The 15019-nt window shown below is 41.9% G+C and overlaps 1 protein-coding gene across 4 annotated transcripts in view; it reads right to left on the bottom strand.

Moving 5' to 3' along the window:
• The window catches only part of EGFLAM (EGF like, fibronectin type III and laminin G domains), a 201225-nt gene that overhangs the window by 91074 nt on the left and 95132 nt on the right, over nucleotides 1-15019 (bottom strand). For all 4 annotated transcript variants that reach the window (XM_033179402.1, XM_033179399.1, XM_033179400.1 and 1 more), the window contains exon 5: nucleotides 14760-14895. In XM_033179402.1, coding sequence (XP_033035293.1) covers nucleotides 14760-14895 — 136 coding nt within the window. The remainder of the gene's footprint in view (nucleotides 1-14759; nucleotides 14896-15019) is intronic.

Raw genomic sequence — 15019 nt, 5'->3', positions numbered from 1 at the left:
AATTATGTTTGACTATGACTATGTTTAATTAAAAAAAAAAAATTAGCCAGGCATGGTGGTACACGCCTATAATCTCAGCTGCTAAGGAGGCTGAGGTGGGTGGATTGCTTGAGCCCAGTAGTTCAAGACCAGCCTGGGCAACATAGTAAGACCTTGTCTCTGCAAAAAACTTAAAAAAAAAAAAAAAGTTGGGGGTGGGAGGATTGCTTGAGCTTGGGAGGTTGAAGCTGCAGTGAGCTGTGATCGCACCAATGTACTCCAGCCTGGTGACAAAATGAGACCCTGTCTCAAAAAGAAAAACAACCTCAACAACAAAAAACATGGGCAGTCACCAGCAGGGCCTACACTTCAAGCATTTTGCCAAGTAGTGAGATAGGGTTGGGCCAGGCACCCTATACCTCAGGAGATCAGTGGCTCACCTTTGGAAGGTTACTGGACAGGGGAGTTCAGGTGGGGAATAGAGAATGCAACCAGCAGTGGGTACTCAAAACCCAATTCATCAATTCACTTAATCAGGGCTCACTCACTGGTTCATTTTGCCACTTACCAATGGCATTGTTAGAATCCAACCTGGCTATCAGAGCTGGGTGAAATCTTAGAGATAATTTGGTCCAAGTGTCTGAGGGCTCTCAGAAATTGTATGCAAGATTTTACACATGAACACACTTCATTTTTCTAAGTAAAGTGTCCTTCACTTTTATCAGATTCTCAAAGATAAAATTATGATCCCAAAAGCTTTGAGAGTCACTGATCTGACCCAGTCTCTCATTCTACCCACATGGTCACTGAAGAAAAATAATTTACCCAAAGTCACAGAACTACTGGGTGGTATATCTTTCTGTTTTAATTCCTTTCTTGAAGTGTTCTGACTACCTTGCCCATTGCCAGTCTCAACCTTAGTGAGCAATCATTTTTCTTGATACTATCAAACCCCATAGGTGGCTGCCATGGGCTAGTCGATTGGTAAATGATGAATGATTATCAACCAGGCACCCAACACAAAAGTTATATTCCAGGAGGCTCCGGGGAAGTATAAGCACAGTTCCATTTTCAGGGAGTTTATAACCTAATAAACTGGGGATATAATACATCTGAGCATCAGTGCGGAAACAGTACCTCCAAGGATCAGTAGGAAGCCAGCGCAAAATTGCACATTTCAAGAACTGTATTTGAATAGGTCACTGTGAACTAGAATTCTGAGGGAAGTCCAAGTCCCAGAATCCACATCCTAGGGAGACATGGTTCTTTACGTTGATCACTGGGCAGAAGTTGCTCTAGACCCATCTCCACTTGATACAGAATCCAAAGAGTGGGTACTGCTGGCTTAGGTGGAGGAAACTTAGTAAGGATAGGATGGTGTCTTTACATAAGAGACAGACAAATAAAGACGGCGTGGAAAGCTTCTGTGTTTTCCATGTTGGACTAAGAGGCCCAGTGGTTTCTTACAGAGAAGCCAATGGCAGGAAAACCTTTTGATGTCCATTAGGAATGACTGATAAGGAAGCTGATTGCCTTGGAAGGGATGAGCTGTGCCTCGATGACTATCTTAAAGCAAAACTGGGTGGTCCTCAATCAGGGATGATAATGTAACAAGTGACTTCCTGATCAGGGTGGGAGCTACTTAATTCAGCATCTCTGACCTTGACTCACAGTAATACATTTTTCCATAGTAAATATATCTATGCACATGAATATGTATATTATATATGAGTACAAAGCTGAAAAAAGTTTCAATAAAAAATATTTAGCTTTACTACCTTATTCATGTTTCTCCTTTCTTTCTCTCCTTTTCCGTTCTTTTCTACTTCTTTAAAAAAACAAAATGCTGGTAAAGGACCACTAAATTGATCTTGCCCCTCACTGAAGTGCTGTGGCCTATAATTTGAAACACACTGCACTAAACTTTTCCTCCTAGAATACCTTAGATGGCATTTCGAACTCTACAATTCCAAAAATAAAGAAAGCAGGTGTCATTAGCCCCTGAGAGGAATCTGTTCCTTGGACTTGAATTCAGTACCAACACATGGCAAATGAAGCCTGTTCAACCTCAAAGCCTGTCCAGCCTCTGGATTCATCACACATCAGAGCTGTTTTTGAATGATTCACAGTAAGATATACACTGGACATTGTGACCCAGTAAACACCACACACACACATACACCTGAAACAAGTTTCACAAAATGATTCTCCTTTTTACTGTGCGTGAGAGCCTGTGGTATTCTCTTTTTTATCCTATTCCACCTCTCGGTTTGAGAACTCCTGTTCCAGAAAGATGGAGCTGAGATGAAGAGTGAAGCTCAAGCATGTCATAGATGTTAACTAGGAAATTGCTAAAATTGGTTAAATCCTGCTAGGAAAATACTTTTGAGAGTGGAATTTGTTGGAGCAGGAAACTGTCCTCTAGGGGATACAGCAGAATGTCCAGAATAGCCTTGACAGTAGAGGCCACTCTACTGGCCTTAGAGGGAGGGGACCAGAATCCTAACTGTAGCACAACAGACACCTGTGGCTTCCTTCTTTCCACATCGAACCTACCAACCCACAATGGGATGCTTTCTGGAGGACGCGGGGTTACTTGATGGCTCCCTCCCTAAGTATTTTCTCTCACATTATTCCTTCTAAGCATCATCTCAGAAACAGAATTAAAAAGACTTTCCTCCAGACAATCCCATGCCTTGAATCTGATTCTACTACGACACTGATTAGATCACCTTCCAGTATAATTTTATACTTCTGTCTTTTCTCCGGGGCTGTGAGCTCATTAAACATGGTGACTTTGTCTTCTTCATCTCCGTGTTCCTTGAGATGTCTGCATGATCTTTCAAAGATGGAAACACTACCAGTCCCTTTCTTGCTTAACAACTTTCCATAGTTCCCTATTCCCTTCAGGATACATATGGGCTCCTCCATAAGGCCTTTGTTTGGTGTGATCCTCGCCTACCCATCTTTCACCCCACAGAGCTCCAGGCTTTCTAAGCAATTCCAGGAACATTTTCTTCTTGCCTCCAAGCCATTGCTTAAGTGGCTTCCTCAGCCTAAGCCTTTCACGTTGCTTCCTCCTTCCCCTTTTGCCTGGTAATCTCTGATGTGTCCTTCTTTGCTCCCATAAGAAGCCTTCCTTCCTTCAAAACCAGGTCAGATCAAGCTTATCTTTCTCTAGGTTCCTGGTGGCCATGCCTGCCTACAACACTCACTACTCCTCTGAACTCTGTCCATCTGCATTCCCCAGTAGACTGTCCAAGGATAGAGTCTACAGCTTATTTATTCATCCCTAAATCTCTTGTATGTTTTTCACATGAGATGCTCAATACATACATGTTTGTATGAACATATGCTCATAGGAGGTATCCAATAAAGGGTGATTGAGCTGAATTAAAATATCTTCAGAATTCAACTTAGAAATAGCATGATGCCCTAAATCAGGGTTGGCAAATTCCAGCCAGCTGCCAGTGTTAGTAAATAAAGTTTTACTGGAACACAACCACACCCATTTAGGTACTGTTTATGGCTGCTTTCTTACTACAGTGGCAGAGTTGAGCAGTTGAGACAGAGTTCATACAGCTGGCAAAGCACAGAATATTTACTATGTGATCCTGTGAGAAAAAGTTTACCAACCTCTGATCTAAGACAACAGCATGCCTTAACCTGGCTTGTGCCACTTTAACAATCCAATGAAGCCTATGAACCCCTTCTCAGAGTGATGTTTTTAAATGCATCAAATATATAGGTTCACAAAGGAAATCAACTATATTGAAAAGAATGATCAAAATAATAAAAATCATGAAATAAAATACTTCTTTAATAATACATTAAATTTTAAAATGTAGCAATGGATTTAATAACTATACTAATTTTAAAATAGTGATAAACATAACTGCTATTTCAAGATATGTGCAACCATTGTAACCGGATAAGAAAATACCTGTGATTCTAATGTTGATAGGGTCACAAGAATTGTTAATATGATTGTGATTTATTGTCTACATTCATTTTTGAAGAAAATGCTAAATTTCCATTGGTAAAACTAAGGATATATATATTTTTTCCAATCCAAGTCCAGGGACCCCTTGAATTCTATCCAGGAAACCCTTGGGGATCTATGGACTGCCGGTTAAACACCCTGCTCTAAGAGAAGAGATGTGATCCCATAGATTACCCAGGGCAAACACAACAGGGGTGAGAGAAAACCTCCTGCTCAGAAAAGCCTCTGACTCTGTCAATTTTACAGACTGGTTTTAGGCAGGATTTGCTCTACACTAAATGAATTGCAGAGAAAAGTCCAAAACTACTCAGTAGTCAAAGATGAGAAAAAAAAAAAAAAGATGTATTATTTGACCTTCAGCTTTCAGCCTTCTTTCTTTAGGTACAAATTGGTTTAACCTAACCAAATGACAAACAGATGGATACAACGGGGTTATGATAAACTCAGCTGGCAATTTGTCCCAGGTGGGGCAATAGGCGAGCACACTTCATTTACAGTTTACAAATGGCTCCCAAAGCTGTTTCATAATTCAATTTATGTCAATTGCCATCAATCTAACCAGAGATTATATCAGGAATGCTTAGGGTAGGAGGAATTGAAGCTTTACGGGATCAATTTGCCAAATTATAGGCTGGACTTCTTTAAATCCTTTAAAGTAGCCCTTCCATTAGGGCCTGAGCAAAGGGACTTCAGCTTCTGGAATTTCTAAGACCAGGTGCCAGTCTAGAAGGTGGTTCTAAGATTTTCAGTTTCAAAACTAAAAGTATGGAAAAGAATTCTTTGTGAAGCAGCACTTGTTGCCTGTCATATGAAATCCCAGCTGACATCCAAGCAAGCTCATTCTTGCTTATATCTAATTCTATTGCTGATGGTAATGAAAGCTCATACTTAAATAGCAAAACTTCTAACACTTCTTTTTTTGAAAAGAAAGGGGGTTTGGGGGGTTGTTTTTTCCCATTTCCCCCCCCAAATTGACTGTATAAGAATAATTCTTTAAATATTTTCAATTCTAACTTTCGGGGGATAGCAACCCAACATCAGATTACATCACTCTTAAATATTGCAGTCATATGCCCAAGTTTTACTATATATTCCAGTAAAATGCTATGAAGAACGGTGGCAGTTTACTTAGTTTCTATGACGAGCTCTAAGACATGAATTTGCATTCCATATGAAATAAAATCACAGTAGGAACTTTCAAGTTAGTCATACACATTTAGGTATTATCTGAAGCTTTACCACATCTTGAGATTACTTTTATGATGAAAAACCGATAGCAATAAATAAACTTTCAGCTGGGATTGAAGTGGGGCATTGGTGAGGGGTCGGGGGATGCATATGATCTTTGTTGGCTTTTACATGGTTTTTATTTCTGTAGTGGGTGAGGTCAGATGTTGGTTACCATTGTGGCCTCTGATGTTGGTGGTAAAGGATTCATTGAATTACTTGGGGGTAATGCTTTTTACATTATTTACTCAAAAATAAGTAACTGTTAGTGTGAAGATACATTTGCATGTGGCTCAGGTTAAAAAAAAAAAAATCAAAAATCCTCCATGAGCCATTCTTCTAAGTGCTGTATATAACTTTTCATTTCTGCAACCCTTCTGAGGTAGCTACTATTACCATCCATATTTTACAGCAGAGGAAAGTAAGGCTTAGCAGGACTACGCGGCTTGCTCAGGGATCTAGCTAGTTGCTGGCATCCTCTAGATCAGGCTTGTCCAACTCACTGTTTGAGGGCCACATGTGGCCCAGGACATCTTTGAATGTGGCCCAAAATAAATTTGTAAACTTTCTTAACACATTACGAGATTTTTTTTTTTTTTTTAGTTCATCAGCTATCGTTAGTGTGTTTTACGTGTGGCCCAAGACATTTCTTCCTCTTCCAACATGGCCCAGGGAAGCCAAAAGATTGGACACCCCTGCTCTAGATCAATCCCATGACTACCTGTGTCCAAACGCTTACCAGCACCTATTTGACACGTGGTGTGTTTACAGTGCTATGTGCTATATTCCACACAAAGGAGCAAGGTAGACGTTGCCTTCATGTTCCAAGAAGAAGACAGACCTTGAAAAAGTAATTAACTACAAGTGTGTTGAGTATTGAAAGTAAATGTTGGAGGTATAGCTAACCTAATCTGGGAGTAGATGAACGTAGTCAGGCAGGGCTTCCTGGAGGAAGTGATGCTTAAAGAGGAGTCCTGAAGGATGAACAAGAGTTGGTTAAGTAAGGAGGTAGAAGAGCTATCCTGACAGGATAGCAATCATAAAGACTTGTAGCCAGGGAGGGTACAGTGGCTCATGTCTACAATCCCAGCACTTTGCAAGGCCAAGGTGGGTGGATCACTTGAGGTCAGGAGTTCGAGACCAGCCTGGCTAACATGGTGAAACCCCAAGTCTACTAAAAATACAAAAAAAAAAAAAATCAGCTGGGCATGGTGGCACATGCCTGTAATCCTAGCTACTCGGGAGGCTGAGGTAGGAGGATTGCTTGAACCTGGGAAGTGGAGGTTGCAGTGAGCTGAGATCACACCGCTGCACTCCAGCCTGGGTGACAGAGCGAGACTAGATTCTACCTGAAAAATAAATTAATTAATTAAATAAAATAATTTGAAAACACACTTGTAGCCAGGAACAAGCAGGCTATGTAGGAGAGCAGACAAGACCCATTGAGAAAGCCATATAGGAATAGTTGGCATTGATTGAGCACTTACTAAGGGCTCGGTGCTGTTCTAGGCATTTCATGTGTGTCAACTCATGTAATTTCATAATAACCCCATGAGGCAAGTAAATTATTATCCCCATTCTGTTGTCTGAGGCCCCGAGAAGTTAAATAACCCACCAAAGATCACACAGCTTAGAAGTGGTAGAGACAAGGTTTGCACTAGGGAGTCCAGCCCAGAGCCTGTGTGTTACTCAATCCGTCCATACTGCCTCCCCTACATCTTGATACTAGATGAGCAGAGTCACAGGATTTGAGATGTCACGTATCCAGCATGCCTTAATTTGCAGAGAAAGAAACTGAGGACTGGAATCAAGCAACTTCGCCAGGCTTAGAGGCTGGTTCAGAACTGTCTCTTCTGATTCCACATTTGTACACACTTAAAACCTCAAGAGATGATACCATGAATCAGGCTATAAGCCTCAATTCTGAATGAGAAACTCCTTTAACCTTCACAGCTTTTGACCTTGACCATGAGTCAAATCACATCATCCCTTACAACTGTTCAAAGAAAATCCATCCTCTGTTCAGCTTCCATTCTGAATCCCAGACTTGATCTTCATTTCTGTAACAGCCTTTGCAGGGTCACTTCCTGTGAGAAAACTAATTAAGTTTCTTTGTTACTTACAGAATATGGAAGTCTATGATGAGATGGAAGGAGAGATGACTTTTAACAAAAATATCAATTTGCGAGTAATACTTTAAAAAACCCACCCAGGTTGCATGACCTTGAAATTCTCAAATGAAACCAATATGTAGGTGCTGCAATCCACCTAGAAGCAGCCCTGTGTGAAGATGAATTCTTCAAGTCTTATTATGGAAGGCATCTGCCAGGGACCAGAGAATTATTTAGGCAGAAAAGTCGGAAAGGAAGAAGAAGGGAAGCATTGCTCCTTCTCACTTATTAATATAAATATCTTACGTTGAGATTTAGAGATCAATGTTTCTTGACCTGAATCCCTAAAGCATACACAGACATGTTCTGAACTTTCACATGTACCCAAAATAAGCCAATAGTAGACTTTGTGTGTGTGTGTGTGTGTGTGTGTGTGTGTGTGTGTGTCTGAGTCTCACTCTGTCGCCCAGACTGGAGCGCAGTGGGGTGATCTAGGTTCACTGCAATCTCCGCCTCCTGGGTTCAAGCAATTCTTGTGCCTCAGCCTCCCGAGTAGCTGGGATTACAGGCATGTGCCACCACCCCCGGCTAATTTTTGTATTTTTAGTAGGGATGGGGTTTCACCATGTTGGTAAGGCTGGTCTCAAACTCCTGGCCTCAAGTTATCTGCCTCTTTGGAACTGGGATTACTGGGATTACAGGCATGAGCCACAGCACCTGGCCAATGGTGGAATTTTAAACTAAAAACAACTGTTGCTGAGCTTTAGCCTGCCCTGTCCAGCAGGTAACAATGCAAAGCTCTGAAGCAGTTTTAGCCAATAAGGTGACACCTTCAGAAAAACTGTAGGTAAGTTAAATGAAAACTATTTTTCACCTTTATCCAACTCGATAGACAGCATACGACAGGATGGCACCCCAATTGGAACTTCAGTGATGAGGAACGTTTTTCCAGGTCTTTGGTTTTCATTGCCACCATACTATATATTATTTGCTTATGAGAAAGGCACTTACCCTGGGGAAATTTTTAGGCAGAAGGAGGAAGGTTTCTCAGATATTTATAGCCAAGATATTTCAAAACATACGTAGCTGTATTTATGCTTGGTTCTTCTTTTAATAAACACTAAGCATTGCTGCCCCCAAAGAAATTTTCAGTGTCACTTTAGAAAAGAAATATTCTCCTTCACCTCAAACACATGGCTTTTGTGTTTTAAAAAAGCAAGTAAAAGTGTTTAAAACACTGCAAAATATGTTACGGCCTGAAGGCTTACTCAGAACTTGCCTCTTCAGATCTTTTCTAAAAATCTATGGCTACAAAGAAAGCTAACAAATAGCCTCCAGACCAACTTTGGGGGAGATCATGAAGATTCCTGCCATCTAAAAGCTTTTATTCTGCCTGGGCCTGAGACCAAGCTCTTCTCTGAGGCAGTTACTGAGAGCGCCTTCAGGTTGCTCACACCTGAGGTGTCCTCTATTTTGGGAGTAGTAGAAGCTGGATGAAGAACAAAAATTTGCTTGGTCCTAAGCCCCTAACTCAAGATATCATCATATTATGCATAAGGTCTACTTGAAATATCATGAAAACTAGCAAATAAGTAAGTAGTCAGCACTCCCATACCCTGGTCTCATAATTTTTAGATTAATCTTCTATTAACCAGAGGTCTCACTCTGTTGCCCGAGCTGGAATACAGTGGCACAATTATAGCTCACTGTAGCCTAAAACTCTTGGGCTCAAGTGGTCTTCCTGCCTCAGCTCCTGAGTAGCTGGGATTTCAAATGTGAGATAGCTTTCCTGGTTTAGTTGAATATTAAAAAAAAAAAAAATTTCACTTGAACCCGGGAGGCAGAGGTTGCAGTGAGCCGAGATCGAGCCACTGCACCCCAGCCTGGGCGACAGAGCAAGACTCCATCTCAAAAAAAAAAAAAAGAAAAGAAAAAATTTGTTAGACTATCTCCTAACAATGTCTTTGAAATCTTTATCTCCACCGAATAGCAAATAAGAAGAGTAACCCATGTAGAAGTGACCATGAAGACAGAGAGAGGACTGCAACCTTACCTTCCAGTGACAGAATTTAGACAAGAACTTCACATTAAGCTATCTGAATCTGAGGATAACTTCTGAATCTAAGAGTCCTGCCTCTTAGATGTATAATAATAAGGACCTTTTGGCTCACACAGAAACCTGTCATGTGTATTTCTGTACACAGGAAGTAGAAAAAGGAATTCACTATTAAACATTAAATGGACCTCTCTGGGGAAAATAAAATAACTGAAGACAATGGTCCCCCCACCCCCCACCCAAAGCCTTTCATCCTTTCTTACTGTCTTAGTCTCTTTGGACTGTTATAATGAATACCATAAACTAGGTAACTTATAAACAACAGAAATTGATTGCTCACAGTTCTGGAGGCCAGGAAGTCCAAGATGCCAGCAGATTCAGTGTCTGGTGAGGGTCCATTGACTGGTGAGGGTCTGCATTCTTTTCCTTTTTTCTTTTTGAGACAGGGTCTTACTCTGATGCCCAGGCTAGAGTGTAGTGACATGATCATGGCTCACTGCAGCCTTGATCTCTGAAGCTCAAGTGATCCTCCTGCCTCAGCCTCCTGAGCAGCTGGAACTACAGTATGCAATACCACACCTGGCTAATTTTTTAATGTTGCCCAGGCTGAGGGTCTCCTTTCTGGTTCATAGATGGCATCTTATCACTGTGGTCTTACATGGTGAAAGGGGTGAGAGACCTCCTGGGCCTTTTTTATAAATGGCACTAATCCTATTCCAGAGGGTTCTGCCCTCATGACCTAACCATGTCCCAAAGACCTCATTCTAATACTATCACCTTGGGTGTTCGAATTTAACGTATGAGTTTTGTGGAGGACATAAACATTGAGACCATACGTAGCACACACAAACTACAGTTTCAGAGTTAGAGCCCAGGGAAGCTCTTTCTGAACATACATTCACTCACTTATAATGGGATAGGCTCCGAGATGTTTACAAATGGATTTATTTTGCAGCCAAACATTAAATGCTGCAACAAGCTACGGAGGCTTTCTTTCAGGAATACATCAAACAGCAGCCTAAGATGAGGTTTCTCATTTCCTCAGCCAGCAGGGCTCTGGGCAGGCTGGGTCTAAGCTTCCATCTCTGAAGGTAGGTCACAAACATGAAAGGACTTGGGGATTCATAAAAAGAGCACTGGGCCGGAAGTCAGGAGAATTCGGTTCTAATTTTATTCTGTCCCCAACCAGTCATTTTATCTTGGCAAAGTAACTTATGCAATGGAGTCTCAATTTCTACTTTTGTGAAAGGGAAATAATGGTACTGTAGGATGGAAACAGATACACACTGAATGTCTACATGTAGAGATACTTTATGAGGAGTATGAGCAAGAGCTCTGCAATGAGGGTTGCATTTGCTTGATATTACAGAGGAGGAAATAGGGGTTCTGAGAAAGGATAACTTGGCTGAAGTTACAAATTCTGGAAGAGATAGAGGCAGAATTCCTAGCACAGGGGATGTAACAAGCGACTGGGCCTTCCCATATTCCCATATTCCATTTGGAATTCAACAACGTACGAGAATTCTAAATTTGAAGCTAACCTTCCAGACACTGTGAAGGTATTTGTCAAGGTAAAGAGATAAATATATATTAGCAGTTGGTTGGAACGGCATACAATTTTAAAATATACATAAGAAGCCAGGCGCGGTGGCTCATGCCTGTAATCCTAGCACTTTGGGAGGCCGAGGCAGGTGGATCACCTGAGGTCAGGAGTCTGAGACCAGCCTGACCAACATGGTGAAACCCCATCTCTACCAAAAATACAAGAATTAGCCAGGCGTGGTGTTGGGTGCCTGTAATCCCAGCTACTCAGAAGGCTGAGACAGGAGAATCACTTGAACTCGGGAGGCAGAGGTTGCAGTAAGCCAAGATCATGCCGTTGCACTCCAGCCTGGGTGACAACAGTGAAACTCTGCCTCAAAGTATACATATATGAATTTGAGACCTTGAGCCCCTTAGATATTAGATATTAGAGAGCTCTGAATGTTAAAATGCATTTTAATTGGAATTATACTTGTACATAACACCCACATATACCTTATACTTTTGTAGGTTTTTAACATCAACACAGCTTTTTCTTACACAAAGCTCTTTCTCTTTCCCATATTTTCAAGAACATCACTTGATCCTCCTAACCATACACTATAAGGCTGGAAGATGTCATTGCCCACGTTTTACAGATAAGGAGTTTGTAGCCGATGCCTCTGGGGTCATGCCACCTCCCCTTGTCCTACTTCTGATTTCAGCAGCAGCTGTGGCATGGACAGTTCTTGGAGGGCTCAGACTGGCCTCCTGCAGCCAGCATGTGACCTCAGACACATGCTGTGCTCTTGTTACTCCTCACCTCTCCGGACTCCCCCCTTCATCATAAAATGTGGGGGAGTTATACCCTCAGGGGCAATGCTCAAAGTGGATCCATGTCTCCTGCCTTTTTCACGGTCAATGTGAGAAGAATTCTGTGGGTTTCAGAGAGATCTCAATGGAATCAAGACCCCAGTGAAGATCCCATTGCCTACAGCAGTGACTTAACTAACACACCCTTATATATATCCTCCTTTCCTGTCTCATTCTCCCCACTCTCTCATTCCCACTTCCAAATAAATTATTTGCACCCAATTCCTTATCTGCAGCTCTCTTTTGAGGGGACTCCACACTATGAGAGGCATCAAGGCTCAGTAGGGGAAGTAATCTGTGCGGGGCCACACGGCTGCCAATAGAGAAGGCGGCACTCTCTCCTAGTTCTTCTGTCTGAATCCAGTGACTCGCTTTCTTCTTCTACTTTCAGGCGTGCACACAAGGTTAATAAACTGCCATTTCTACCTTATATAGATATAGAGAAAATTTTAAAAATATGTGTTTGAACAAAAAATTAATAATAAATAATGCTTACCTTTGCTCAGGGTTACATGGATTATCTTCCAGGCTACCATAAAAACATAAAAAAACTGTGCTTTTTTTTTTTTTTTTTTTGGAGACAGAATCTCATTCTGTCCCCCAGGCTGGAGTACAGTGGTGTAATCTCAGCTCACTGCAACCTCTGCCCCCTGGGTTCAAGCAATTCTCATGCCTCAGTCTCCTGAGTAGGTGGGATTACAGGCATCCACTACCATGCCCGGCTAAGTTTTGTATTTTTAGTAGAGATGGGGTTTCACCATGTTGGTCAGGCTGGTCTCGAACTCCTGGCCTCAGGTGACCTGCCTGCCTTTACCTCCCAAAGTGCTGGGATTGCAGGTGTGAGCCACCGCGACTGGCCAGAACTGTGCATTTTTCAAAATTTTAAAGTATTACATCTTCTTTGCTGGTGTTGTCTAATGTATCTGTGGAAGTAAATTATAAATGTTAAGTTTTGCCCCAAGTTTTATAGATGAAAAAGCTGAAGTTTTAGGATTTTCAGTGTAGCACATTTAACCAGTATTGGAACCAGGATTAGAATCTTTTTTATTTTAGGGATATTCCAGGTTTTGCCTACAAAATCTGTTCAATGGCAGTGGTGTAGATTATCTTCAATGCAAAGCATTGTTCTGGGGCTTTGCAGTGGGCATTATAAAAAAAAAAAAATTCTTAGAATCTGTGCCCCTTTTTTCCAGTAATTGTACCACAGTTTTCCTTTGAGGATCCAATCCTCTTGAATACTCAATCCACGTAATCCAGGTTTGAGTGAATAACCCGCTGTTAATTCCAGAGCTTGGAATATGACCAGTGCCTGACCAGTCAATGAATTCTCCCCACACGGGCCACAGTGACTTGTGCAAAGGATGGAAAGGGACCTCAGCTTGGCCAATGAGAATAAATATTGAGATTTTGCTGGGTCCATGGAGAAAGCTACTCTCCTTCCTAGGGAGATAGGCTGGTCACTGCAGGTCTTGACTGCCTGGTGGCCATTTTGCCACCATATAGGAAAAGTCATCTAAATGTGAAGCCACTAAAGCAGAGAGGCGCATGGAGTCATACGGCTGAATTGACACGGATCTAGCCTCCCCTGAATTTAGATTTGCTGCTGGACTTTACAGTTACAAGAGCTGATGCATTACTACCTCATCTTCTCCTTTCATGCTTCTGACACTTGCAATTTAACAAGTCCTGTGTGAAACGCTCCGTACTCAAGCATTAAAGAGATTCAGTGCAGTACCTCACCTCTGAAGAAACAAATATCTGCTTTCCATTACCAGGGAATAGGCTAGGAAGTCAAGACACAGAAGCAGAGCTAAACAAATCTTGGGAGAATCCTTTGTCCCAGTTTCAGAGAACCTTAGGAATGAGGTTCTGAGCCAGTCTCTTTATGAATGCAGAAAGCAGCAGGCCTCAGACAAGCCTCATCACCTTTAACGTAGAGAATCCCAACTCTACAAGCATTGTTTCCAGACTCACTCACCAGCCACTGCTTCCATTCAAAATCAAACAGCAACTAGAGTTCAGAGGAAATACCTTAGACTGGGAATTCTTTCTGTTGACCTTTGTTTTCCTTTCTCTATTTCTTTAAAATTACATAGCAGTACTAACTTGAGAATAAATGCTTTAATATCTATAAAAAATGTCCAGTCACTCTACCCTCTGCTAAGCTGAATAATAAGAAATGGAGAGGCAGATGAAAGAAAAATGTTGAGGCCAAACCAAGACACTTGTCCCAAGGCAATAGGGACATGAAAGAAACAATGGGTTGTCCTTGTTTTTAAAGGATTTTTCCCCTGCTCCTAAGAAACAGCATCATCAAATATTTACTTTGATATATAATATTTCAAAGCCAGGAGGGCAAGGCTCATGCTTTGAAATGTAGGCAGGCTTATCAGAAATGGTACCTCAGCAGTTTTCAGAGCCTAGAACAGTCTCTGACTGTGCCAGGGAAATGAGGAAGAGGTATGTGATACAGACAGGTTTACTGGACGACCCACCAACAAAGAGGTGGGGGATCATTACTGGCCCAAGTATATACATGGGCTTCCAAGCCTGTGTTCACTCTTAAATATACACGCGGTAGAGACCTGGAGGTGACTCTCCTCATTGTCTTACATCAGGCTTGGAATTCTGACATCTACACATTTTTTTTTTTTTTTTCTTTTTTCTTTTTTTTTAGATGGAGTCATGCTCTGTTGCCCAGGCTGGAGTGCAATGACATGATCTCGGCTCACTGCAACCTCCACCTCCCAGGTTCAAGGGTTTCTCCTGCCTCAGCCTCCTGAGTAGCTGGGATTACAGGTGCATGCCACCACGCCCAGCTAATTTTTGTATTTTTAGTAGATACAGGGTTTCACCATGTTGGCCAGAATGGTCTTAATCTCCTGACCTTGTGATCCACCCACCTCAGCTTCCCAAAGTGCTGGGATTACAGGTGTGAGCCACCATGCCCGGCACACATTTGACTTTTGAATGTGACATACAGACTTACCTGATGAATTCCACAGAATAGTATTGAATAGGGGCGCTTCCTTCACTTGCTCCAGGTTTCCAAGACAGGGCCACCTCAGAATCCGAAACCACAATGACATGTGGCTGCTGGGGAGCTGCCGGAGGCAGGCAGGAATCTAGGTGGGACAGCAAATACAACTAGACTAGGCTGGTGGTCTCAGCCGTTGGAGAGGTTTAATATAATACATAAACAGCATGAGTGCTTCCTATACCCAAAATATCTCTGTTCAGAACAGCCTC

The sequence above is a fragment of the Trachypithecus francoisi genome, unplaced genomic scaffold, assembly GCF_009764315.1.
Source record: "Trachypithecus francoisi isolate TF-2019V2 unplaced genomic scaffold, Tfra_2.0 Lachesis_group2, whole genome shotgun sequence".
Taxonomy (NCBI): Eukaryota; Metazoa; Chordata; class Mammalia; order Primates; family Cercopithecidae; genus Trachypithecus; species Trachypithecus francoisi.
This window is presented reverse-complemented; position numbering and strand designations above follow the sequence as displayed.